Source organism: Chiloscyllium punctatum, chromosome X (genome assembly GCF_047496795.1).
Source record: "Chiloscyllium punctatum isolate Juve2018m chromosome X, sChiPun1.3, whole genome shotgun sequence".
NCBI lineage: Eukaryota > Metazoa > Chordata > Chondrichthyes > Orectolobiformes > Hemiscylliidae > Chiloscyllium > Chiloscyllium punctatum.
In genome coordinates this window covers 15,458,312-15,483,017 of record NC_092791.1, presented here as the reverse complement: position 1 = coordinate 15,483,017, position 24,706 = coordinate 15,458,312, and the positions used below count along the sequence as shown (strand labels likewise).

The 24,706-nt window shown below is 42.1% G+C and overlaps 1 protein-coding gene across 1 annotated transcript in view; it reads left to right on the top strand.

The window, feature by feature from the left end:
- The window catches only part of hat1 (histone acetyltransferase 1), a 47,499-nt gene extending 29,833 nt beyond the window's left edge, over positions 1 to 17,666 (top strand). The window contains exons 8-11 of the mRNA XM_072566982.1: positions 2,727 to 2,833; positions 3,859 to 4,010; positions 11,886 to 12,002; positions 17,070 to 17,666. Coding sequence (XP_072423083.1) covers positions 2,727 to 2,833; positions 3,859 to 4,010; positions 11,886 to 12,002; positions 17,070 to 17,234 — 541 coding nt within the window. The 3' untranslated portion in view covers positions 17,235 to 17,666. The remainder of the gene's footprint in view (positions 1 to 2,726; positions 2,834 to 3,858; positions 4,011 to 11,885; positions 12,003 to 17,069) is intronic.
- The last annotated feature ends 7,040 nt before the right edge of the window (positions 17,667 to 24,706 follow it).

The following is a 24,706-nucleotide window of genomic DNA, read 5'->3' as shown; positions in this document are numbered from 1 at the left end:
GTGTTATCATTTCTCTAAATCTACGAGCAATCTCACTGTATACTACTTATATGCTCTTAATAATATTAAGCCTAAGAAAAACCTTCAATAACACCTTTGTAGAATAAACTACTTTTCATTACCAACAGAGTGTAATGTTAAAATGCAAAAAAAACACAAATCTTAAATAAAATCAACCACTTAGCAGATTAATTAAACTAAAATGACTCCTCTTCAATAAATTTCTCGAAAGAAAGAAATTTTCTCCCAAACCAACCACACGTAAGACTCGCCAAAACGAAAACAATCATGAAAACAATAAGCAGTGCTTCAAAAAAAATGCTCTTGCAATGTTTTAAAACAAAAACTCCCTTTAAAATGTGTATAATTTTTTTAACCTTTAATTTAGAATGGAAAAAAAATTTCAGCTGTTCGCTGAAAGCCTTTGAAAAGCTCTTTTTTTAAAAAAAAAGTTCAATTAAAAGCAAAATCACAAATTCTTGCAATGTAAAAAAAGACCCTTTTAATGCATGTAGTCTTTTTTAAACTTTTAAATTTAGGACAAAAAGAAGCTTCCATTCATTGTAGGCCCATAAAGAGTTTGTGAGTATGTTTTTAAAAAAAGGTCTGTTTGGAGAGAAGAAAAAGTGCAATTTTTTGTTTTTTTTTCCAAAAGTCAGTGAAACAAAATGAATAGAAATCTTGTTAGTAAAGTATAATAACAATAATAAATCTTCTAAGCCTGCAATCCCAGGAGCAGATGCAAGATCCATGCTGTGCCCAGCTTATGTCTTGTATGTATGCCATCATGCTATTACATCTTTTATGCAACATTTTCCTAATAACACAGGTGTTAAGCTAACTGGCCCATTGTTACCTTTTCATTTGTCTCCATCCTCCCTTTTAAATAAGGGTGTTACATTAGCAGTTTTCCAAACTTTGGGGACTTTTTACGGAATCTAAGGATTCTTGGAAGATTACTACCAGTGTGTTCACTTCCTTTAATATCCTAAGGTGCATCCCATCAGGTATAGGGGACTTATCAGCCTTTAACCTCATTAGTTTCGTGCTCACTTTTTTTTTCTCTAGTGATAGTTATTCTCAAATGAAAGTACCTCCTCCACTCTTGAGCAGCATGTTCTGCAGTTTAATTAGTTGGTGCCTGAGGTTAAAAAAAATCGCAAAACTATAACAGTAAATCTCATTTGAGTCAGATGGCAGTGTGCTAATGCCACTTACAATGGATTAAGTTCCTTTACAACTATTTATATATGTTTATTGAAAAAGTATCCCACAATCCTGCTCAGTGTAAAATTTTGTCTAAAATGGTTGAGCCTAAGGATGAAGTATTGGCATGAGTGAATAAGAGCTTGGTAGAAAGGCTAGGTTTTGAAGACAGAAAAGTGGAGATGCAGAATGGATTTGTGAGGGAATTCTAGGATGTAGTGTTTGTTTAACTGAAGATCTGGCTGTCGTTCAGTGGGATGGAGATGCACAGGGAGGTGGAGAGTTTGAGGCAGCAGGACAGGACAGTTCCATAGGAGGTCACAGAGGGAGCAGGCAGTGAGACCACTAAGAAATTTAAACACAAGAATAAGGATTTACTTTGGAGGAAGAGGATGTTTGAGGCAATGTCAAAGGCTGTAGAGAAGTAAAGATGGAAAATGAGCAATGTTATTTACAGCAGAAAAGATGCATATGGACTTGACCGATAGTAACACTTTGAAGAACTTTGGAGAGGTAAGAGAGGCTAAACAGGCTTGGTGGTTAGCACTGTTGCCTCACGGCACTAGAGATCCAGGTTCAATTCCAGTCTTGGGTGACCATCTGTGTGGAGTTTGCACATTCTCCCCATGTCTACATGGGTTTCTTCCCAGTGCTCTCATTTCCTCCCATAGTCCATAGATGTGCAGGCTAGGTAGGTTAGCCATGGGGAATATGGGCTTACAGTTATAACATAGGGGCACCTTGGTCTGGGTGTGACGCCCTTCCGCATCTCCTCCACTTGCTGCTCCTCTGCCCTTGAGACTCACCCCTCCAACTGAAATGGAAACAGCATCCCCCTGGTCCTCGCCTTCCACCCCACCAATCTCCGCATACATCACATCATCTTCCACCACCTGCAAACAGACATGCAGGTCATGGGCCTCCTCCATTGCCTAACCCTTACCATGCCTGGAGGAAAAATGCCTCATTCCAGCTTGGGAGCCTGCACAGGATGAATGTGGATTTCACCAGTTTCTTCATTTCCGCGCCCCCCCCCCCCCCCCCCCGCCTCCAATCCCAGTCCCAAGCCTCCAACTTGGCACCACCCTCATACCTGTCTCCTTCCCTTTCTCTTTCTGTTCCTTTTCCTTTCCTCCCACACCTTCATTTACCTATCATATTCCCAGCTACGTCCCCCAACTCCCCTCCCATTTATCTCTCAGCCCACAAACCTCATTCCTGATGAAGGACTTTACGCCCGAAGTGTTGACTCTCCTCCTTCTCAGATGCTGCCTGACCCGGTGTACTTTTCCAGCACCACACACTCGACTCTGATCTCCAGCATCTGCAGTCCTCACTGTCTCTGAAAGGAAAATGAATGCAAGATGGAATTACTGTGTGACAGGAAGGGGAGGAGACAGGTTTAAAATAGAAGGTTGAGGTCAAGTGGAGCAGCCAAAAGAGGCACTGACTGATAAAATTCTGTTTTTTGCATTTCAGTTGGTTTCTATTGATTTGAGTTGTTTTTTTAATTTTTAAAGCCAAATGCTGGTGCTGCCCCCATTCCAAGGTGAAGGACATGGTGCACAGCTGTTGGAGACAGTCCAGAAGTTTTACACAAGGGACCCTGCTGTACTGGACATTACTGGTTAGTGCCTTCATTGAAACCTGTTCAGCAGCCTTTTTTTATTAAAAAGCAAAATGAAGTGTACGGTGTTAAGGATATTCAAATTTAGACCACTTGAAAATATCATGTTCAGAGGACTCCTTGCCCTTTTTCTTGCACAAAAAACATGTTGGCTGGAATTTCTAGCCTCACATACCCATGGAGGCATGGTATGAGGAAGTGGGTTTGAAGACTTGTTGTGAACCATCTGCTCTTGCTGATCAGCCTTTTTAAGCAGTGTTCTTGGCCAGAATCAGTTGCTGTAGGTTGTGCCAAGCCTTGGTGGGTTGCTGCAGTATATGGTTATACACTGCTGCTGCTCTACATTGGCAATGGATAGAGTAAATTATTAAGGTGGTGGATGTACCAATCAAGCGGGCTGCTTTGTCCTGGATGGTGTCAAGCTTCTTGAGTGTTATTGGAGCTGAACTCATCCAGGCAAGTGGGGAATATTCCATCACACTCCTAATTTGTGTCTTGGACAGGCTTTAGGGAGTCAGGAGGGAAGTTACTCACTGCGGGATTCCTAGCATCAGACCTACTGTTTGTAGGCACAGCATTTATATAGCTCATCTACTTCAGTTTCTGGTCAATAGTAACTCCCAGGATGTGGATAGTGGAGGATTCACAGATGGCAATGTCATTGAAGGTCAAGGGGGGAATGCTTAGATTCTTTCTTGTTGGAGATCATTGCCTGGTATTTGTGTAGTACTGATGTCATTTGGCATTTATCAGTCCAAGCTTCAAGGTTATTAAGGTTTTGCTGCATGTGGGCATGGATTACCTCATTGAATATTTTGGGAAACTGTACACTGTAATTATGATTTGCTAATGTAGCAGCAGGTATAGAGACATTCAGTTGTTTTAAACAACAAATGGTACATAATCCTGGGCAAGGAATTCTGCAGTGGAATTTGTTGGGTTGAATGACCTATCATCATTTAAGCTTGCAGTAATTTCTGTTCAAAATCCTGCATTTTTTAAGGGCGTTTGTTTTGGAATTTCAGCTGAAGAGCCATCCGAGGATTTTGTGAAATTACGAGATTTTATTCTCGCCAAACTGTGCCAGGATCTCCAAGCCTTTGCACCTGAAAAACTCAAGAAAGGATTCAGTGCTGAAATGATAGAAGAGGCCCGACGAACCTGGAAGATAAATAAGGTAATGGTTGTCTAGAACACGTTACAGACTGCATTCTGGACTTCAGTATCCATCAGACGTACTGAATCACACACCTTCATGGCCTGTGTGGCCTCTGATGCAGTCACCTACACACTTTGAGGTGCTATCTTTCAGATGAGAGGTTAAACTGAGACCTCATCTGCTCTTCACGTGGGTGCTTAAAAAAACAAATTGCACAGTCCTATTTGGAAGAAGACCAGGGAGGCCTTCCCAGTGACCTTACCAATATTTCAAAAAGCCACAAAAATAGATTCCCTGCATTACAACAGTAACTGCATATCAGAAAGTACTTCATGATAGTAAAGCACTTAGAGATCTCCAAACAATGTGAAGGACACTAGTCTTGTCTTTCTTTTAAGAGTTCCATAAACACCCATTTCAGCCCTTGTGCTCCCCTTTCCTACACATCCAACTTTTTATCCAGCTATGTTTCCTCTTGTATAATATGCTGTAGTATTCCTCTTGTAAGACATCTTTTTGACAGTATTCTGAGAATTCACGTAGAACAGTACAGCACAGAACAGGCCCTTCAGCCCACGATGTTGTGTCGACCACTGATCCTCATGTATGCACCCTCAAATTTCTGTGACCATATGCATGTCCAGGAGTCTCTTAAATGTCCCCAATGACCCTGCCTCCACAACTGCTGCTGGCAACGCATTCCATGCTCTCTCAACAGTGGGTGAACAGCAAAGAACCCGCCTCTGACATCCCCTCTATACTTTCCTCCAACCAGCTTAAGACTATGACCCCTCGTGTTAGTCATTTCTGCCCTGGGAAATAGTCTCTGGCTATCATGCTTTACATCTGCTGATGTCTTTGTCAATCTCCTTGAGAGAACCTGAGGGACAAGGCAAGCTTGAAGAGCCAGCTGATGTTTTCAGAGTCATGTTTGTGTATGACAACAAAATCTTAAGAGTATAGATACAAGGAGTCCAGTCTGAACATAATCTGTTACTACTTTGGTTAAATATGGAATAACTTTAAGATATCTGCATTGAGTGGCAGCCTTCGTTTCCTGTGCATGTTTTAGATGTTTTCTAATCAGTTTGTTTAGAGCTGTTATTAATAGTCTCTGGAGCAGGTGGGATATTCCTACTGACCCCGAAGAGCCCTCTCTGATGCATGGTTTATTGTTTCACGAAAGCTGCTATTCCAATTTAGCTGGTTAATTTGCTATAAAGCTGACCTGTCAGTTACACCCTCAGCCATGTTGTGTAATACTCATTCTTCTATGTTAGTTAGAACGTGACTCTAGCAAAAATTATTTTCAACAGACCATTGAACCACATTGTAGGAAATCGAGGTGGGTTCAGGGAACACAGAAACCTTTGCAACATTATTTTCAGTCTTCAATAAATACAAAAGAAATATCACAATCAACAAATGAGACTCTACTGTGCTTTTGTTGACCTGACAAAGGCTTTTGACAGATAGAGGCCCTGTAGAAATTCTTAGCCCAACTTGACTGTTCTTGTCAAGATACAGCAGTTTCACAATGGAATGATAGCCAAATCACTGACTGATTGCACTGATTCTTCTGAGGTGACATGGTATGAGGTACAGTCCCTGTATCCTTCAGGATGTTCTTTACTGCCATGCTTTCTGGACCATTTAATGGGAATGTTGATGAAGCGTCCATCCCACCCAGAACAGACAGCAATCTCTGCAACTTGACATAACTGAAATCTTCAACTAAGGTATGAGAGATGATGCCTGGAGAATTGCTGTATGCTAGTGACTGTACCTTCATGTCTCACTGAGAGTACGACCTTCGAAGGATCGTGGGCTGTTTTTCAAAAGAAGCTAATGACTATGGGCATATCATCAACTTAAGGAATTATGTTTCCCACCAACTATCGATGATGACAGTCCTGAAGGCTGTAGCTGGCTTCACCTATCTCAGAAGCACAATTCCCAGAAATGTGAGCCTTGACAGTGAGTTGGTAAATAGACATGATTTGGAGGAGCTGGTGTTGGACTCGGGTAGACAAAAATCACACAACACCAGGTTTTAGTCCCAGCAGGTTTATTTGGAGGCACTAGTTTTCGAAGTTAGTTGTGGTGTTGTCTGATTTTTAACTTTGTCAATGGTAAATAGACACAAGACATTGTGGATGAAACACAGCATCCGACTTGCATAATACTGAGCCTTCTGTATGTCTGCGACATGGCCTTCAACTCTGGATATATTAAGCAGTTGTACAGGTTCCACATGAGATGCATTCAGAACATCATGGGTATCACATGATAGGAAAAAGTGCCCAACACTGATGTACTTCCAAGAGAGGAAACATCTGGAATTAAACAGTCACCATTATCCGAGACTAGGTCAGATGAAGTAGATATGCACTGGGCAACTGACTGTGTGGAGTTTGCACATTCTTCCCGTGTCTGCGTGGGTTTCCTCCGGGTGCTTCGGTTTTCTCCCACAGTCCAAAAGATCTGCAGGTTAGGTAAATTGGCCATGCTAAATTGCCCATAGTGTTAGGTGTAGGGGAATGGGTTGTTCTTCAGAGGGTCAGTGTGCACTTGTTGGGCTGAAGGGCCTTTCCCCACACTGTAGGGAATCTATCTAAGCTAATCCCAAAGGTGGTCATCGCTTAAACTTAGACTGCCTATGTGGTAGGCCAAAATGAAGGTTCAAAGACTCCTCAAAGGTGAATCTCCGGAAATGTGATATGTCTGTCACTGACTGGGAGAAAAGTGCACAAGAAAGAACCACCTGTGGAGTGAGCTCAAGTAGCAGCCTTGCTTCCTTCAAACAGTGAGCTATATAGGCAGCTAAGTACAAAAGATTAGACATTGCCACCAGTATCAGGCCACACACACACACATCTGTGCCCACACACTGGAAAACTGGGATAGTCTGCATTCAGCCTCCACAGTTAGAATAGAACGCACAGCAGGTTGTAGACCAATTATACACAGTTTGATAGGTGAAAATCTGGTAGATGGAATATAATGTGGGAAAATGTAAAATTCACTTGCAGAATGACTGCAGAAGGATCTCTGTTCCAGTGCATGTGTCACACAGGTAAAGAATGTAATAAAGCAGGCTAATGGAGTACTGTCTTTTATTACGAGAGGAATTGAACATGAAAGTTAGGAGATTCTGTGCTTCCGTTATTCAGAGCATTGGTGAGACCACATCATGAATATTCTGTGCAGTTTTGGTCTCCTTATTTAAGGAAGGATGTAAATGCAGGCAATTCAGAGGAGGATTACTAGATTAATACTTGGAATACTTGAGTCTTAGACGCCATCTTGACCTTTAAGAAGTACTATCAATGCTGTGAGAGATTCACATTTTTGGCATCAGTTGGGAAGGATAGGCATTCGAATGTCAGCATCCTTGAAGTAGCCAGTAACGCCAGTATCGTGGCCATGAACATCTTAAAACCAACTCCACTGCACTGGCCACATATGCTTAGGATGCGCGAGTTCCAATGATCAAAGCGAATCTTCTTTCACCCAGCTCAAGGAAGGTACTCGATTGAGAAGAAGACCAAGGAGGTGTTTCAAAGACTCCTTAGAGGCTTCCCACTAGAATTGCAATATAGACATCAATGCCTAGGAGATCTTCGTTTCCAAGAAACTGACTGGGAAACCCTCTATAAGAGGACTTCTTTGAGGACACCCGTTGGTAAGAGGAAGTATGGAAAAGGAATGCCAGTACTCTCAAGGCCAAGGACCACTTCCACCTCCCACAAGCACCTACCAGTGTGTGGTCAGATGCAGCCTGAGGATTGGGCTTATCGGTCACACAAGGACCCACTGAACCCATTACCAGCGACACAGAATTTCCTAGGTAGTCAATCATACAATGATGATGACCAGGAATCAGGAAAACTTGGCCAAACTAGGCATTTTTTTCATACAGTTCAGAAGAGTAAGGGGTGACTACAAAATCCTGAATGGTCTTGTCATGGTGAATGCGAGAAGAGTATTTCCTCTTGTGGGTAAGACCAGAACTAGGGGTGCTGTTTTTGCACTAGGGTTGTCCTTTTAGGATGCAGATCAGGATAATGTTTTTTTGAGAATTGTGCAGCGTTGGTACCTTCTGCCTCACAAGATGATCGAAATGAAGCCAGTGAATATTCTTACGGCAGTGGGAACGGGAAAGCAGGGGAATTCAAGTATACTGAGGGTAGATGGGAATGTGGAATTTGGGGGACAGATCAACCATGATCTTATTGAATGACAGGGCAAGTGGTCTGTTTCTGCTCCCAATTGGTATATTTGTATGACTCTATGCTCATAAGGGGCCATCATCAGTAACAAAGGGACGCCAAAACAATAGAATCTGAAGTGGCCAGGGGGTTTCTTTGTGATACGCAATTTCTAGTAGTGTGCGCTTCCTTTTGTGAAAATTGCCAAATAGAGTGCACGTATGATCAAGCTTCATACAATCATTGAATCTTCAAGTAAGGGAGAAGGATGTTCATCCATCATGTCCTTGCTGCCTCCGTGCAGGGCAGCTCACCTAGTCTTGGACAGACTACCCCAGTTAAGGCTGAACCAGTGTTCTATAAAGGTTAATCATAACTGTTTATAAAACCACTTTTTCAACTTTTCTTGCCATCTTCAATTGTTTATTCAGATATATCCCCGGGGCCCCTACACACTTCTTAGAATTGCACCTTTTATTTCATGTTGTTTCTCTGCCTTCCTATAAAACTGTAACACTTCTTGCATTAAATACAATGTGCTAAGTTGTTATTGACCAGACCAGAACCCCTCAAAATATTTTAAGAAGGTAACATAGACCCTAACATTTTCTTATTTTATAGATAGATGTGAAGTGCCGTGATGCAGCTGGTCAAACTACTCCAACGTTAAGCAAAACATAATAATGAAAAGAAAGAGGAATTTTAAAAAAATTAACAGAATAATAGATAATAGTACCTAGTACAAATTAACTATTCCAGTATAGTAACTTTCCATAAATACACACCTTTGCACAAAGGCAAATTCAGACACAGATTCTTACATGCAGTTCTCCAGCCCAGGAAGAAGAAACATCAAGAGAAAATTGAGTGTGTCACAGCCATGAAACATTCACTGAAGCTTCCAACTCTTGAGACTGCAGACAGTTTCTGACCTACTGAAAAAACCAAAACCCAGAAATCTGGACATGAGAGCTGGCCACGCCTATTCAGGCTGCTTCCATTGTTCCAACTTGTAAAATAAACCTAAAAGCCTCGCATGTTGTTTAGTCTAGTAGTTCTGGTAGATTGCTTGTCGCTTCTGCCTTACACCCTCTCTTCAAAAAAAAAACCGAACAAAATAACCTTTTAAAGTGACAGAAATGTCGCAACATGTCTAACCAGACCACAAGTTTGTCATGTTCTCTTGAATGATCATTTTCATACTTGCAGCTCACATACTTCAGATTTTGTCATTCACAAATTTTGAAATTGCATGCACACCCAATAAAAATCATGGCTCCAAACACTGATCCCTGGGGATAGAATAGAACCCCTACAGGGGAAAAGACATTTGTTATTCACTAGGGTTGGGGAAGTACAAAACTAGAGGGCATAATTTTAAGGTGAGAGGAGGAAGATTTAAAAGGTACCTTAGGGGCAACATTTTTACACAGCATGTGGGATGAACTTCCAGAGGAAGTGGTACAGTTACAAAATACTTTTGGAGATGGGACATGAACAGAAAATGTCCCAACCTATTCCGCCTCCTCTTATAACTCAAACCCTCCAGTCCTAGCAACATCCTTGTAAATTTTTTCTGTACCCTCAATTGTCGATTTCATTCAAATGTGACTTGACAGCAAGAGTTCATTAAGTGCTTTTGAACACACGAGGCAGACGTTCAATAGAAGGGGCACTAGTCAAATTTACAGTCTTCCACACACTGGGTTGTAATTAGTTACATTTCAGATTCCTTAAATATTTAAATAGGGTTTGTGCTTCGTTTCAGATTTCAGTCGACTTCAATGGGCAAAATGATGTCAATTTGAAGGCAGCCATTTCAATAGATAGAAGGTCTGGAATGTTAACCTCTACAGCATTAACACCCAATAGTATCTTTCTCCACAGATACTACCATACCTGCTGACTATTTCCAGCACTTTGTTATTATTTATGATATCCAGCATCTGGAGTTTTTTTGCTTTTGTTTTACTTGTCTGGATTCAGGCAAGTTATAACAGTGATTCATAATCTCATTATTGCTCATTGATCTGTCACAAGATCTCTGGGTATGTTGAGGGAGTGTCCAGAACAAGGAAAAGGTTGACACACCAGGTAGAGACGTGTCTCAAGGAAAATTTGCATCCAAGACAACTAGCTATGTTGCTCACATTGCTTTCTATGTTAGACTTTATATAAAGAATATCATTCCTTGATTGCACATGGTCTCCAAGGCCCATCTACAGATTCAGTACAAGTGGGTATGGCACCATCTCAATTCCGAGAGATGGACACTGAGCCTCAGCTAGCACCTACCTAATTTCCTCTTCCCATTGTCCTCTACCTGTTCTTTCCCTTTACTCCAAGCCTCTGTCGTCCTCCCACTTTAAACCTTGAATTTTTAATCTCCTGTTTAGTTGGACAGTCTTCTTCAATATCTCAGGGGGCTGTTCTCAAGCACTAGCTTAACAAGCGATTGTGTTTGACTGGCAGACACCCAAACTATCAAATTTCCTATTGCAGTTGTGGGGAGGCAATGACTTAATGGTAATTTCACAGGATTAGTAAACCCACCTGGGTTCTGGGGGGCAGGGGTTTGAATCCCATCATGGCAGATGATGTGACAATATTGTGGGAATTTGTTGGTCCTGGCTCTCTTGAATGTGGGGTGTTGTAAATCTGGTGCAAAGGTGGCTTGCTCGCTCTCTGCAAGCTCTCTCGCTCTCTCGCGCTCTCATGCTACAAAAGCTTGAGTTCTCTCTGCTGCTAGAGTCATTATTGGTGTTCCTTCTCCTGGACTCGGGTAGGTAGCAAGTGAGCAAATCTGGTTTGTTGAATTTGCCTTTACCAAGGGTGTATTTATAGGATGCTGTGATATTAGAACAATTAATTAGTAGTTAAATAATATTATTTTAAGTATTTTGATAGTTAAAGTTATGCTAATTCTTTTTGTTGCTTATATTTTAACTTGTCTAAGAACAAAATGTGTTGTTTAAAGCCTAGTACAGTTGGTTCTGCTATAATGCTTTTCTTTAACAATCATTGACTATAACACGATGGGAGAATTTAGACCATTATTTGTAGAACGTGATCTTTCTTTACCTGCATTGGCTATAACCTGATTCTGGTCCCATTGGTTTAAATGGTGCCGCTATTACGTGATTTCTTATAACACGAGATCGCATTGGAATGGAACTATCATGTTCTAGCAGGACAAACTGTAGTCTGACCAATCACACCACATCTGGAAAGCAGCATCTTCCACTTGCCTTTAAATAAGATAAAAGTTATGGTCTAGGCTATTGCTTGATCTGTTTTGAGGAACTTGGTCTGGTTAATAACAATGGTCACATTTGAACTAATTAAAAATCTGGAATAAAAAACTAGTCTAATGACAATGATGTAACCATTGTCAATTGTCATAAAAGTCATCGAGCTCACTAATTTCCTTTAGGGAAGGAAACTGCCATCCTTACCTGGTCTGGCCTACATGTGACTCCAGACACACAATTGATTCTTAACTGTTCTCTGGCCAGTTAGGGACAGGCAATAACTGCAGGGCTAGCTAGGGACACCCACATCTTGTGAACAAATAGAACAAAAATTGTTGTCCTGTTTTAGTATAGAAATGGCAGCATTTTAACAATGAGCCAGAGCTTCAGTGACATTGAAACTCTAATGAGACCTTTTGGAAACCTTTCAGCATCATTCACGACGTGTGTATGAGATTCTTCGGCTACGCGTGACCAACATGAGTGATCCAGCGCAAAGCAGCGAGTACCGACTGGATGTGAAACGCAGACTTGCTATTCCTTTTAAGGTATTTCAAACTATGAAGAACAGATCTGGAGCAATGATTTTTGGAGGTGGACGTAGGAAGAGGATGAATGGAGACATGGGTGGGGATACCAAAGTAAAATGTAAGGGTCATCCACTCTACATTCCTGACCATGTAACATGGTCAGAACATAGAAACGTACAGCACAGAACAGGTCCTTCGGCCCACCATGTTGTACCGAGAATTATTCCTAATCTAAAATAAAATAACCTAGCCTACGCACCCCTCAATTCACTGCTTTCCATGTGCATGTCCAACAGTCGCTTAAATGTCCCCAATGACTCTGGTTCCACCACCACCGCTGGCAGCGCATTCCATGCATTCACAATTCTCTGCGTAAAGAACCTACCTCTGATGTCTCCTCTATTCTTTCCTCCTAATATGTTAAAACTATGACCCCTCGAGCCAGTCAATCCTGCCCTGGGGAAAAGTCTCTGGCTATCGACTCCACCAATGCCTTTCATTACCTGATCGAGGTATAGACGGTAACCTCTCTTCCTCCTTCTCTCCAGAGAAAAAAGTTGGAGCTCAGTCAACCTCTCTTCGTAAGACCAGCCTTCCGGTCCAGGCAGCATCCTGGTAAACCTTCTTTGCACCCTCTCCAAAGCCTCCATATCTTTATAATAGGGTGACCAGAACTGGACACAATATTCCAAGTGTGGTCTCACCAGGGTCTTGTAGAGCTGCAGCAAAACATCGCGGTTCTTAAACTCAATCACCCTGTTACTGAAAGCCAAAACACCATATGCTTTCTTAACAACCCTATCCACTTGGGTGTCAACTTTGAGAAAACTATGCACTTGAATACCAGGATCCCGCTGTTCCTCCACACTGCCAAGAATCCTGTCTTTAATCCTATATTCAGCATTCAAGTTCAACCTTCCAAATGCATCACTTTGCATTTATCCAGGTTGAACTCCACTGCCATTTCTCCGCCCAGCCCTGCATCCTGTCTGTGTCGCGCTGCAACCTGTAACAGCCTGTAATAATACTATCAACAGCACCTCCAATCTTTGTGTCATCGGCAAATTTATTAACCCACCCCTCAACCTTCTCATCTAAATCATTTATAAAAACTACAAAGAACAGAGCCCTGCGGGACACTACTCCAGGCAGAATACTTTCCATTTACAACCACACTCTGCCTTCTGTCAGCAACCACTTCTGAATCCAGACAGCCAAATCTCCCTGTATCCCATACTTCCTGACTTTATGAATGAGCCTACCATGAGGAACCTTATCAAATGGCTTGCTGAAGTCCATATGCACCCCATTCACTGCTCGACCTTCATCGACCTGTCTTGTTACCATCTCAAAGAACTCAATAAGATTTGTGAGGTATGACCTGCCCTCACAAAGCCATGCTGACTGCCTTTAATCACACTATGCTTTTCCAAATAGTCATAAATCCTATCCCTCAGAATTCTTTCCAAAACCTTGCTGACCACAGACTTAAAACTCTGACTGGTCTGTACTTGCCAGGGTTTCCCTATTATCCTTCTTGAAAACACTAACAACATTCACTTCCCTCCAATTCTCCGGTACAACTCCCATGGAGAGTGAGGAAGCAAAGATCTTTGACAGCAGCTAGGCAACTTCCTTTCCCGGAGCAACCAAGGATAAATCTGGTCTGGCCCTGGGGACATATCAATCTTAATATTTTCCAATAATTTCCAGCACATCAACTTCATCAATCTTGATCTATTCAAGCCTATTTCCCAACTAGAAAAAAAGAGCCAAGAAAATGTACAGCCTAGGAACAGGCCCTTCTGACCTCCAAGCCTGAGCTGATCAAAATCTACTGTCTAAACCTGTCGCCCAATTCCTAGGCATCTGTATCCCTCTGCTTCCCCACCTCCCCTCGCATCTGTCCAGATGCATCTTAAATGAATCTACCATGCCTGCCTCTATTATCTCTGCTGGCAACGTGTTCCAGACGCCCACGACCCTCTGTGTGAAGTACTTACCATGTGTATCCCCCTTAAACTTTTTTCACCTCTCGCCTTGAAAGCATGACCTCTCGTTATTGAATCCCTCACCCTGGGGGAAAAAACTTATCTCTGTCTATCCTGTCTATACCCTTCATGATTTTGTAGACCTCAATCAGGTCGCCCCCCCCACCCCCCATCTCCTTTTTTCTAATGAAAACAATCCTAACCTACTCAACCTCTCTTCATAGCTTTCATGCCAGGCAACATCCTGGTAAACTTTATCTGCACCCTCTCCAAAGTGTCCACATCCTTTTGGTAATGTGGCAACCAGAACTGTACACAGTATTCTAAGTGTGGCCAAACCAACGATTGTATAATTTTAACATAACCTGCCAGCTCTTATACTCAATACCCCGTCCAATGAAGGCAAGCATACCATATGCCTTCTTGACTACTCTATCCATCTGTACAGCCACCTTCAGGGTACAATGGACCTGAACTCCCAGATCTCTCTGCTCATCAACTTTTCCCAAGGCTCTTCTGTTTACTGTATAAATCACTCTAGAATTAGACTTCCCAAAATGCATCACCTCACATTTGCCTGGATTGAACTCCATCTGCTACTTCTCCGCCCAACTCTCTAGTCTGTCTATATTCTTTGACAGCCCCCTATACTTTCTGCTACTCCACCAATCTTTGTCATCTGCAAACTTACTGATCATACCAACAGTGCCTTCTTCCAGATCATTTATATATATTACAAACAACAGTGGCCCCAACATTGACCCTGTGGAACACCACTGGTCACCTTTCTCCATTTTGAGAAACTCCCTTCAACTACTACTCTCTGTCTCCTGTTGCTCAACCAGTTCTTTATCCACCTAGCGAGAATACCCTGCACACCATGTGACTTCACTTTCTCCATTCGTCTACCATGGGGAACCTTATCAAATGCCTTACATGTATATGACATCTACATCCCTTCCTTCATCTATCAACTTGATCACTTCCTCAAAGAACTCTAAGTTAGTAAGGCACCATATTGCCTGTCACTGAGAAGCCCATTCTTTTCCAAATACAAATAGATTTTATCCCTCCGTACCTTCTCCAGCAACTTTCCCACCACTGATGTCAGGCTAACTGGTCTGTAGTTACCTGGATTTTCCCTACTACCTTCCTTGTAAAGGGAGACAACATGAGCAACCCCTCCAGTCTTCCGGCACCTCACCTGTATCTAAGGATGCTACAAAGATATCTGTCAGGGCCCCAGCTACTTCCCCTCTCACCTCCCTCAGCAACCTGGGATAGTTCCTGAAAGTTTTCATTCACAACAACGTCCCTTTCATTAGTGAAAACCAAAGCAAAAAACTCATTTAGGTCTTCCCCCTAGCTGCTCAGACTCCACGCACAAGTTCCCAAGCTATCCCTGACTGGCCCTACCTTCTCTCTGATCATTCTTTTATTCCTCACATATGAGTAAAATGCCTTTTGGGTTCTCCCTAATCCTTCCCGCCAAACCTTTTTCGTGCCCCCTCCTGGTTCTCCTCCGTCCATTTCTGAGCTCCTTTCTAGCAAGCCTGTAATCCTTTAAAGCTGTGTGAGACCCTTGCTACCTCCACCTTACATACGCTGCTGCCTTCCTTTTGATGAGAAGCCCCTCTGTTCTTATCATCTCAGGCTCCTTACCCCTTCTTGCCTGTCTCGGAGGAACAAATTAGTACATCACTCCCAACAACTGCTCCTTAAACAGTCTGCACATGTTTGTTGTGTCCTTTCTAGGGAACAATCTGTACTTCCCAACTCCTATCTGATAGCATCATAATTTCCTTTTCCCCAATTAAATATCTTCCCATGGGAACTGCTCCTTTCCCTCTCCGTGGCTATGGTAAATGAGAGGCAGTTATGGTCACTGTCATCAAAGTGTTCTCTCGCCAGGAGATCTGACACCTGTCCTGGCTCAGTGCTGAACACCAAATCCAAAATTGCCTTCTCACGCTCGCTCTCTGCCCCCCCACCCCTCCAAAAAAAAAATCAGCCTGATTACATACTGAATGAGGAAACCTGACAAAAACTGCTCCATCCAAACCATCTGCACTTAAGAGGTTCCAGTCAATACTGGGAAAGTTGAAGTCACCCATAACAACAACCCTGCTACATCTGCGTTTTTCCAAAATCTGCCAGCGTATGAGTTCTTTGATCTTCCTACTTCTGTTTTGAGGGTTTTCTCCAACCCCCTATGAGGTGACTGCTCCTTTGCTGTTCCTAACTTCCTCCTATACTAACTCAGTAGACAAACCTTCGTCGACAACCTTCGTTTCCGTAGCTGTGACGCTCTTTCTGATCAGCATTGCTATGCCGCCCTTCTCTTTTTCCACCCTCCCTATTCTTGTTAAACATTCTCAACCCAAGCAACCATTCCTGCCCCTGTGAAACCTATGTCTCCATTATGGCCACAACATCATAAAGCATGGATTAGTACTTGGGACTAAGTTCATCACTCTTATTTCTGACACTCCTTGCGTTAAAACAGACACACTTTAACCAATTTCTTTGTTTCTTCATGTGAAAAACCTTCCTGATAGATTCACCACATCCTGTCACTGCCCTATCTAAAACTGCTCGCCCCCCTCAGATGTATAGCTCTGGTTCCCACCCCCCTGCCAAACTAGTTTAAACCCTCCTGAACCATTCGAGCAAATCTCCCACCCAGGACATTGTGCCCCTCCAGTTCAGATGCAACCCATCCGTCATGTGCAGGTCCCACCTTCCCCAGAAGGCATCCCAATGATCTAGATATCTGAAGCCCTCCCTCCTGCACCAGCCTCGCAGCCATGTATTAAGCTGCACTCAATCACTGTTCCTCATCTCACTATCTCGTGGCACCAGTTGCAAACCTGAGATCACTACTCTACTCGTCCTGCTCTTCAGCTTCCAACCTAACTCTCTGTAGTCACTTTTCAGATCCTCAATCCCTTTCCTGGCTATATGTTGGATGCAGTAGGGAATCAAAAGAAAGGGAAGAACGTTAGAAGATTTTCTGTGCTGTGTCCTTTCTGATCCCAAGTGCAGAGACCTCTTCTGTGGGAACTTTGTTTCATTTCTTGTTTAACTCTTCCAGAAAAATAAAAAAGAAGCAACACGTCTTTCCCGGTTGATGCCAGAAGATTGGCTTGCACAGCAGGCAGAGATGAGTGTAAGCCAAGAGCAGGAGTACTTGGAGGAGACCTATCAGAGCACTGTGGAACAGTACCGACGTATCCTGGAGCGCTTAGCACGTGTCTGAATTCGGTTGCAAATCTTGCTCTTGTCTTGATGCAGGAGTCCAGATTAGTTAACTGGAGATTGTAATATTGCTGCATTGTTCAAGGAACTGTTCCTAATCACAATAAGTAAATGGTTATCCATTGAAATTGGAGCACTCGGTCAATGTGAAGCCTTTCTCTGCTTTTGTGTACAGTTTGCTAAGCGTCAATCAGACAGCAAGATAAACATCTTTTTAAAATGTATATATAGAAGCACTGTACTATATATTTTTAAAAAAGACATTTATTCAGTTTTACTCTTGGAATCTCCAGCCATACGTAATGGCAATCTATGATTTTGGTGGGAGGATAAGGCCTCGAAAGACTCACTTTAGCAGAGAAAGGCACTGCTTTTTTTTTTGGCATTGGATAAAAGCGGATAAAAGCAAATAAAAACTTAATTTTTATCTGAACGCTGAACTCTCAAGCTTCCAAAATTAAACCAGTTGAGTCTTTATTCTGTAGCACTGTTTACCTCCTGAGAAAGATAAATATACCAAATACTTTTTCCTGTAAACAGTGTGGTACCCTGAAATGGCATTGCTAATACACTCAACAGTGTTAGAATACTACCAGTAGTAGTTTGTAAGGTTTAAAAAGGTATGTATCATACATATATATTTATGATCATTCGGTCACCGGATCTTAACAGTTAGGGTCAGATAGACCAGAAAGCAGGCAAGCAGCAGCAAAGTGTGCTCAGCGTTCTCTACCCTTTCCTTGCCGTGCATGTATGAGTAAAGGAGCAAGGCTATCTTTCCAACAGGGGCAGACAGGCCTGGCTAATAATGGTGGATAAAAGAACTCTGCCATGACTGCCAGGGTACCGAAAACAATCAGCAGGAATCCGCTTCAAACAACTCCGGAATCCAGGTTGCTGAGAGTGAGAGACAAGTTGGACCTCCTCACGCTGGCACATCATCAGAGAGAAGTGGAAGACGTAGAGAATCCTGAAGGAAAGGAAAGTCAGGCCTGGCGAGATGTGGCGAATAAAGGTGCCCATGTTGGAGCTGACGTACTTTGTCTGAATGAAGAGATCCTGCTATGATGAGCCTGTCAATCACATACAGCAAGGCAGGCTGTTCTTTTTTTTGTTTTAGCAATTTCCTGGGAACTCCTTTCCAGCTTCCCTTATTCGAGCACCTGTTTTGAGGTGTCAACGTTTTGAAAAGGTTGACCCCGCCATGAAGGGGAAATTGAACGGGTTTTAACTGAGTTCAGTGCAATAAACAAATTGATAACATGTTATAAAACCTCCGCACCCTCAGACGCAAACACACTTTTGACATGGGGCACCTGTAAAACAGCTGAAATGTGTTCTTGTGCCAAGTGTATTGTATTGAAAGTCAATTCTTGAGGTTTTGTGAAAAGGATCTCTTCTCTGCCCCCGCCCAATTACCATACCCTGGAAAATAACACCAAAATATTGTTATTGCTAAACACTGCTGTAACTCTGGTTACAGTCTTAGCTGTAATATTGCACATAGCAGACTGGAAACAGGTGTGGCAGTGCCAATGTGGGATTGCACTGGACAGGTTCCTTCAACTGCAGGCTATACGTACAAACTGTGTGTATTCTGCTGATTTCAGTGACTGCAGTTTGCAGCCAGGTAACTGTAAGAATCGCCCTGTACCTTTTAAAGGGGAGGCCACGCTGGCTGAAGCAGGTGCTAAAAGTCATTCTACAAACACTAAGGAATCTAATGTAATCTAGACTGATTCTGGGATTCTTGTGGCATACTGGTAGTCTGGAGACCTGGGTTCAAGTACCACTGACTCGAGCACCATGTCATAAATAAGTTGATTGTAGTTACTTTAATTTGTTGTGATTGTAACGAGGCAAGAACGTCTTTATGGTGTTGGTCACAGAGACCGTATCCACACTGAGCCAGAAATGAGTTCAAGACCTGCCTGTCACAGGGGTGTACCACAACATCTGCGAACAGATTAATGAAAAATCTATCTCCCCAGACTGGAGAGGGAAAGTGTACTGTGCCTCTCTATTGTAGTGTAACGATGCTGATAAAGGAAGTTTCAGCAGTTTCAAACCAGTTCCCAGCAGATGTTTCTTTTTCCAAAGTATCCATATCTTGGCAACGGTCAGCATCAAAACAGCAATTTGCTCAATTCAGAAATTCATCTGATATAAGATATCACTTCTGCCAGCTTTATAATGATCCTGTACTATATCTAACTTCGTGAAAACATTCACTATTTTGGTCTCAATCACTTTCTATGGCAGAGAAAGCCACAGGCTCACTGTTCTCTGTGTGAAAAAATGTCGCAAACCTAAATTGGCCAACCATGTACACTTATACTGTGACCCCTGGCTCTGGACTCCCTGGTCATCAGGAAAGTCCTTCCTGCATTTTGTCCTGTTAGAATTATAGAACACTACAGTACAGAAACAGGCCCTTCAGCCCATCATGTCTGTGCTGACCATGATACCAATCTAAACTGATCCCATCTGCCTGCACAGTCTGTACCCCTGTATTCCCTGCTTGATCGTGTCTATCTTAAACTTTGCTATTGTATCTACTTTTATGACCTCTGCCCACTCATTCTTCTAAATTCCAGTGAATATAGTCCTAACTGATCTAATCTATCTTCAAATGTCAGTCATGTCATCCTAGGAATCAGTCTGGTAAACCTGCATTGTAATCCATAGCCAGAACATCCATCCTCACATGGAGACTAAAAGTGCACACAATATTTCAGGAGGAGTAGTCTTGCCAAGACAAGGCATCTCCGTTCCTGTACTCAAATCCTCTTGCTATGAAACATACCCACTTGCCTTCTTCACTGCCTGCTCCACCTGTACACTTATTTTCAGCAACTGGTATACAAGTTGCACCTCCCCCTTTCCCAATCTATCATCATTAAAATAATCTGCCTTCCTGTTTTTGCTCCCAAAGTGGATAAGCTCACTTAGCCACATTATACTTAATCTGCCATGCATTTGTCCCCTTATTCAGCCATCCAAATCACACTGCAACATATCTGCTGCATCCTTACAGTTCATCTTCCAACCAAGCTTTGTGTCATCTGCAAACTCAGAAATATTACACTTGGTTCCTTATAAATTATTAACATAGATTGTGAAAAGCTGGACTTCAAGTACTGATCCTCGCTAGTAACTGCTTGCTACGTGGAAAAAAAGCCAGTTGTTCCTTCTCTTTGTTTCCTATCTGCCAACCAGTTCTCTATGCATGTCAATACCCCCAATCCCAGTACTACTTTTACATGATAATCCCTCATGGATCTTCTTTAAAATCCAAATAAACCACATCCACTGGCTCCCTCTATCATCTCTATTAGTTATATCCTCAAATAATTCCATTAGATTCATCAACATGATTTCCCTTTCATAAGTGACTGTCTGATCCTGTCACTGTTTTCCAAGTGCTGTGCTATTAAGTCTTTTTTAATGGACTCCAGCATTTTCCCAACTACTAATGTCAGGCTTGTCAGTCTATAATTCCCACTTTTCTCTCTACTTCCTTGTTTAAATACTGGGTTTACTTTAGCTATCCTCCAATCCACAGGAGTGGTTCCAAAGTCTATGCAGTCATGAAAGATGACCACCAATGCATCCAATGTTTCTACAGCTGCTTCCTTATGTACTCCGGGATGTACTTTATCAGGGCCTGAGAATTTATCAGCCTTCAATCCCATCAAATTTCCAATACTTTTCCCTACTAATTCTTCCAGTTCCTCACTGTGTTCCCCAATATTTTCTGTTTCTCTCATTTAAAAATTCTTATACCATCTGAGGGCTTGCAGTTTTGTTCTTTTGAAGTATTGGATAGATTTCCCATGCCTTCAGAAACTGACCTGATAAATGGTATTTGCTGGTACTCCAGGACATCACTCCAGTCCCTTCAGAGAATCAGAAGTGCAATGGAAAACTCAGCACTTGGTAAGTAGGTTCCCTGTGTTGTCCAGATGATGGGTATAGGTACTCATTGCTCAGGCCTTGAATGGAGTTGGCATCCCTTACCATTGCACAGCAGAAGAGTAGGGGGTATGGCTGCCAAGGACAGTTGTCTCAGTAATGTTGACTGACAATTGTTGTATATACCACTGATTTTCAAATAGATTGTTGTTTACAAATGTCCTTTAGGAAAGGAAGTTTGCCATCCTTACCTGGTTTGGCTGACATGTGACTTGAGACACACAGCAATGTGGTTAATTCTTAACTACCCTCTCAGCAATTAGGGGTACACAATAAATACTGGCCGAGAATATCACATAAAATAAATAAAATAAGCACCTCTGACATTGAACAGCATAACTTCCCCGCCATCAACATTAGTATTGAGAAACAAAACTAGACTAGCCATGTAAATGATGGGTGAATTCAGGAGTACCATTGAATATTTTCCATTTGCCTGGATGAATGAAACTCCAACAACATTCAAGATGAAGCAACTTGCTTAATCAACGTCCCACCCACTACCCAAAAGATTTACTCTCTCTTATCACCAGCAGTGAGTACCAACTTGAGGATGCGCTATAGAAATTCCCCTTAGATAGCACCTTCCAAACCCATGACCTGTCCCAACTGGAAAGAGGACAGCAGATGCATAGGAACAATGCTATCTGCAAGTCCCCCTCAAAGCCACACATCATCCTGACTTGAAAATATATTATTCCTTTACTGGGTCGAGCTCTTGAAATTCCCTCTCAAAGAGAACTGTGATCTATCCACACCACCTGGATTGTAGTGGTTTAAGAAGGCAGTTAACCACACCTTCCCAAACAATTAGGAATGGGCAATAAGTGTCGGTCTTGCCAGTGATGCTCGATACCTGGAATTTTTTTAAAAAATATAATTCTGCTTCTTTCAAATAAAATCCCATCCAAGTAAATAACTTGCACTTCCCCGTATTATATTGTAGCCTTCATACATCTTACTTTTGCAGCTACCTTTACATCAATAAACCCTGGGTACATTAAACTTGATCCCTTCATTTAAGTCATTAATATGGACTGTAAGTAGCTGAGGTCCCAGAACTGATCCTGGCAGTAATACACTGCATGGAGAAAGTGAGGACTGCAGATGCTGGAGATCAGAGCTGAAAACGTGTTGCTGGAAAAGCTCAGCAGGTCAGGCAGCATCCAAGGAGCAGGAGAATCGACGTTTCAGGCATGAATTGACGTGTCATGCCCGAAACGTCGATTTTCCTGCTCCTTGGATGCTGCCTGACCTGCTGAGCTTTTCCAGCAACACATTTTCAGTACTACACTGCATACCAACCTAAAAATGACAGTTATTCCCACTTTGTTATCTGTCTATGGGATGAGAGGTAACATTGGCATGGATTAGTAGAGGCATTGGTTTGGAGATTGCAGCAGTTAATGGTAACAACTAACAGGCAGATTTTGTTTTATTTTAAACCAGGCATGTTGACTTTGATTGGTCAATGTATTGGCTTGAGAAATGAACCAGCGAGTGCTTGTCATCTATTTTGTTGAGTTGAAACAGATGCAGTGAATGTACATGTTCTTTCTGTCTGTAGTTAATTGTCAATAATTATAAATTGCTGCATTCTCCATGGCAAAGCCTCTAGCAATCAGAACCCACTTGTGGACCAATCAGCACTCTCCTCTCATACAGTATAAATATTGGCTTTCCACTTTATTGGTGTTCTTGCAAATTGTCCTGACAAGTACAAGATGAAAAGCTTTAACAAAGTGTGCCTTTTTTCAGCGATGCTCAATGCATGTAAATTATTTACCTCAATTACTCCCTGTGGTAATGAGTTTCACATTCTAACCACTCTTTAAGTCAAGACAGTGCTATTCCCTAATGGATTGATTAGAGACTATTTATCATTTAAGGACCATAGGTTTGAATTTTTCACAATAGAAGCATCTCTTTGTTCACCCATCAAACCCTTCAATAGTTTTAATGACCTATGCATTTTCTCTTCAAAGGAGTCCCAGTCAGTTTCAGTTGGTATTTGTACCTACTTAATGCTGGTGTAACTTTTGTTTCATTTTCTGTGGTGCTTCTATAATTTTTATTAACATATGGAGACCAAAGCTGCACAGTATTCTCATATGATTGGGAGATCTAGGTGTTCAGGTACATAATTCTCTGAAATTTGCATCACTGGGTGATTAAGTACTCTTGCCTTTGTTGCTCAGAACTTCATTATGTTGAAGTTGTGCAGGACATTGGTGAGGCCTATTCTGAACTACTGTGTGTAGTTCTGGTTGCCCTGTTATGGGAAGGATCTTATTAAATTGGATAGGGTCCAGAAAAGATTTACCAGGCTGTCACTGGGAATGGAGGGGTTGAGATATAGACTAGAAAAGCTAGGACTTATTTGACTGGAGGGAGGAGGTTGAAGGATGACCTTATTGAGTTTTATAAAATCATGAGGGGCATAGACAGATGAATGACATGGGTCTTTCCCCTACAGTAGGGAAATTCAAACCTGTTTTTTTTAATTGAGAGGAGAAAGATTTAAAAAGGGGCAACTTTTTTACACAGAGAGTGGCTTGTGTGTGGAATGAACTTCCAGAGGAAGTGGTAGATGTAGATACAATTACAATGTTTAAAAGACATTTGAGTAAGTTGATGAATAGGAAAGATTTGTAAGCACAGGCAAATGGGACTGGTTTAGTTTGGGAACATGGTCAGCGTGGACCGAAAGATCTACTTCTATACTGTATGACTGTATGATTGAATTATGGTTCTATTAAGTTCAGCATACTAGATTACTTATAGTGTGGAAACAGACCCTTCAGTCCAACAAGTCCACACAGACCCGCTGAAGCGCAACTTACCCAGACCCATTCCCCTACATTTACCCCTTCACCTAACACTACAGGCAACTTAGCATGGCCAATTCATCTAACCTGCACATTTTTGTTTGGACTGTGGGAGGAAACCGGAGCACCCGGAGAAAACCCACACAGACATGGGGACTCCACACAGTCAGTCAGCTGAGGTGGGAATTGAACCCAGGTTTCCAGCGCTTTGATGCAGCAGTGCTAACCACTGTGCTACCCACACCTTCTCTGTTCTTTTTTAAATAGATCCTATTACTTTGCACTTATTCATAACTGTATAATCTGCAATTTGACTTTTAATGGTTTATGTTGAAAGGAGTATGGAATTTAAATATTGTCCCTTTAAGGTCCCACATAGGAGGTTAGTAAACAAAATTGGGATTGGAGGTAATATAATGGATTGAGAATGGATGAGTCTTACTTCGGTGGTAGGCAAAGTAATGGAAAGGGTACTGAGGGATAGGATTTATGAGTATCTGGAAAGACACTGCTTGATTAGGGACAGCCAGCACGGATTTGTGAGGGGTAGGTCTTGCCTTACAAATCTTATTGAATTCTTTGAGGAGGTGACCAAGCATGTGGATGAGGGTAGAGCAGTGGATGTAGTGTACATGGATTTTAGTAAGGCATTTGATAAGGTTCCCCATAG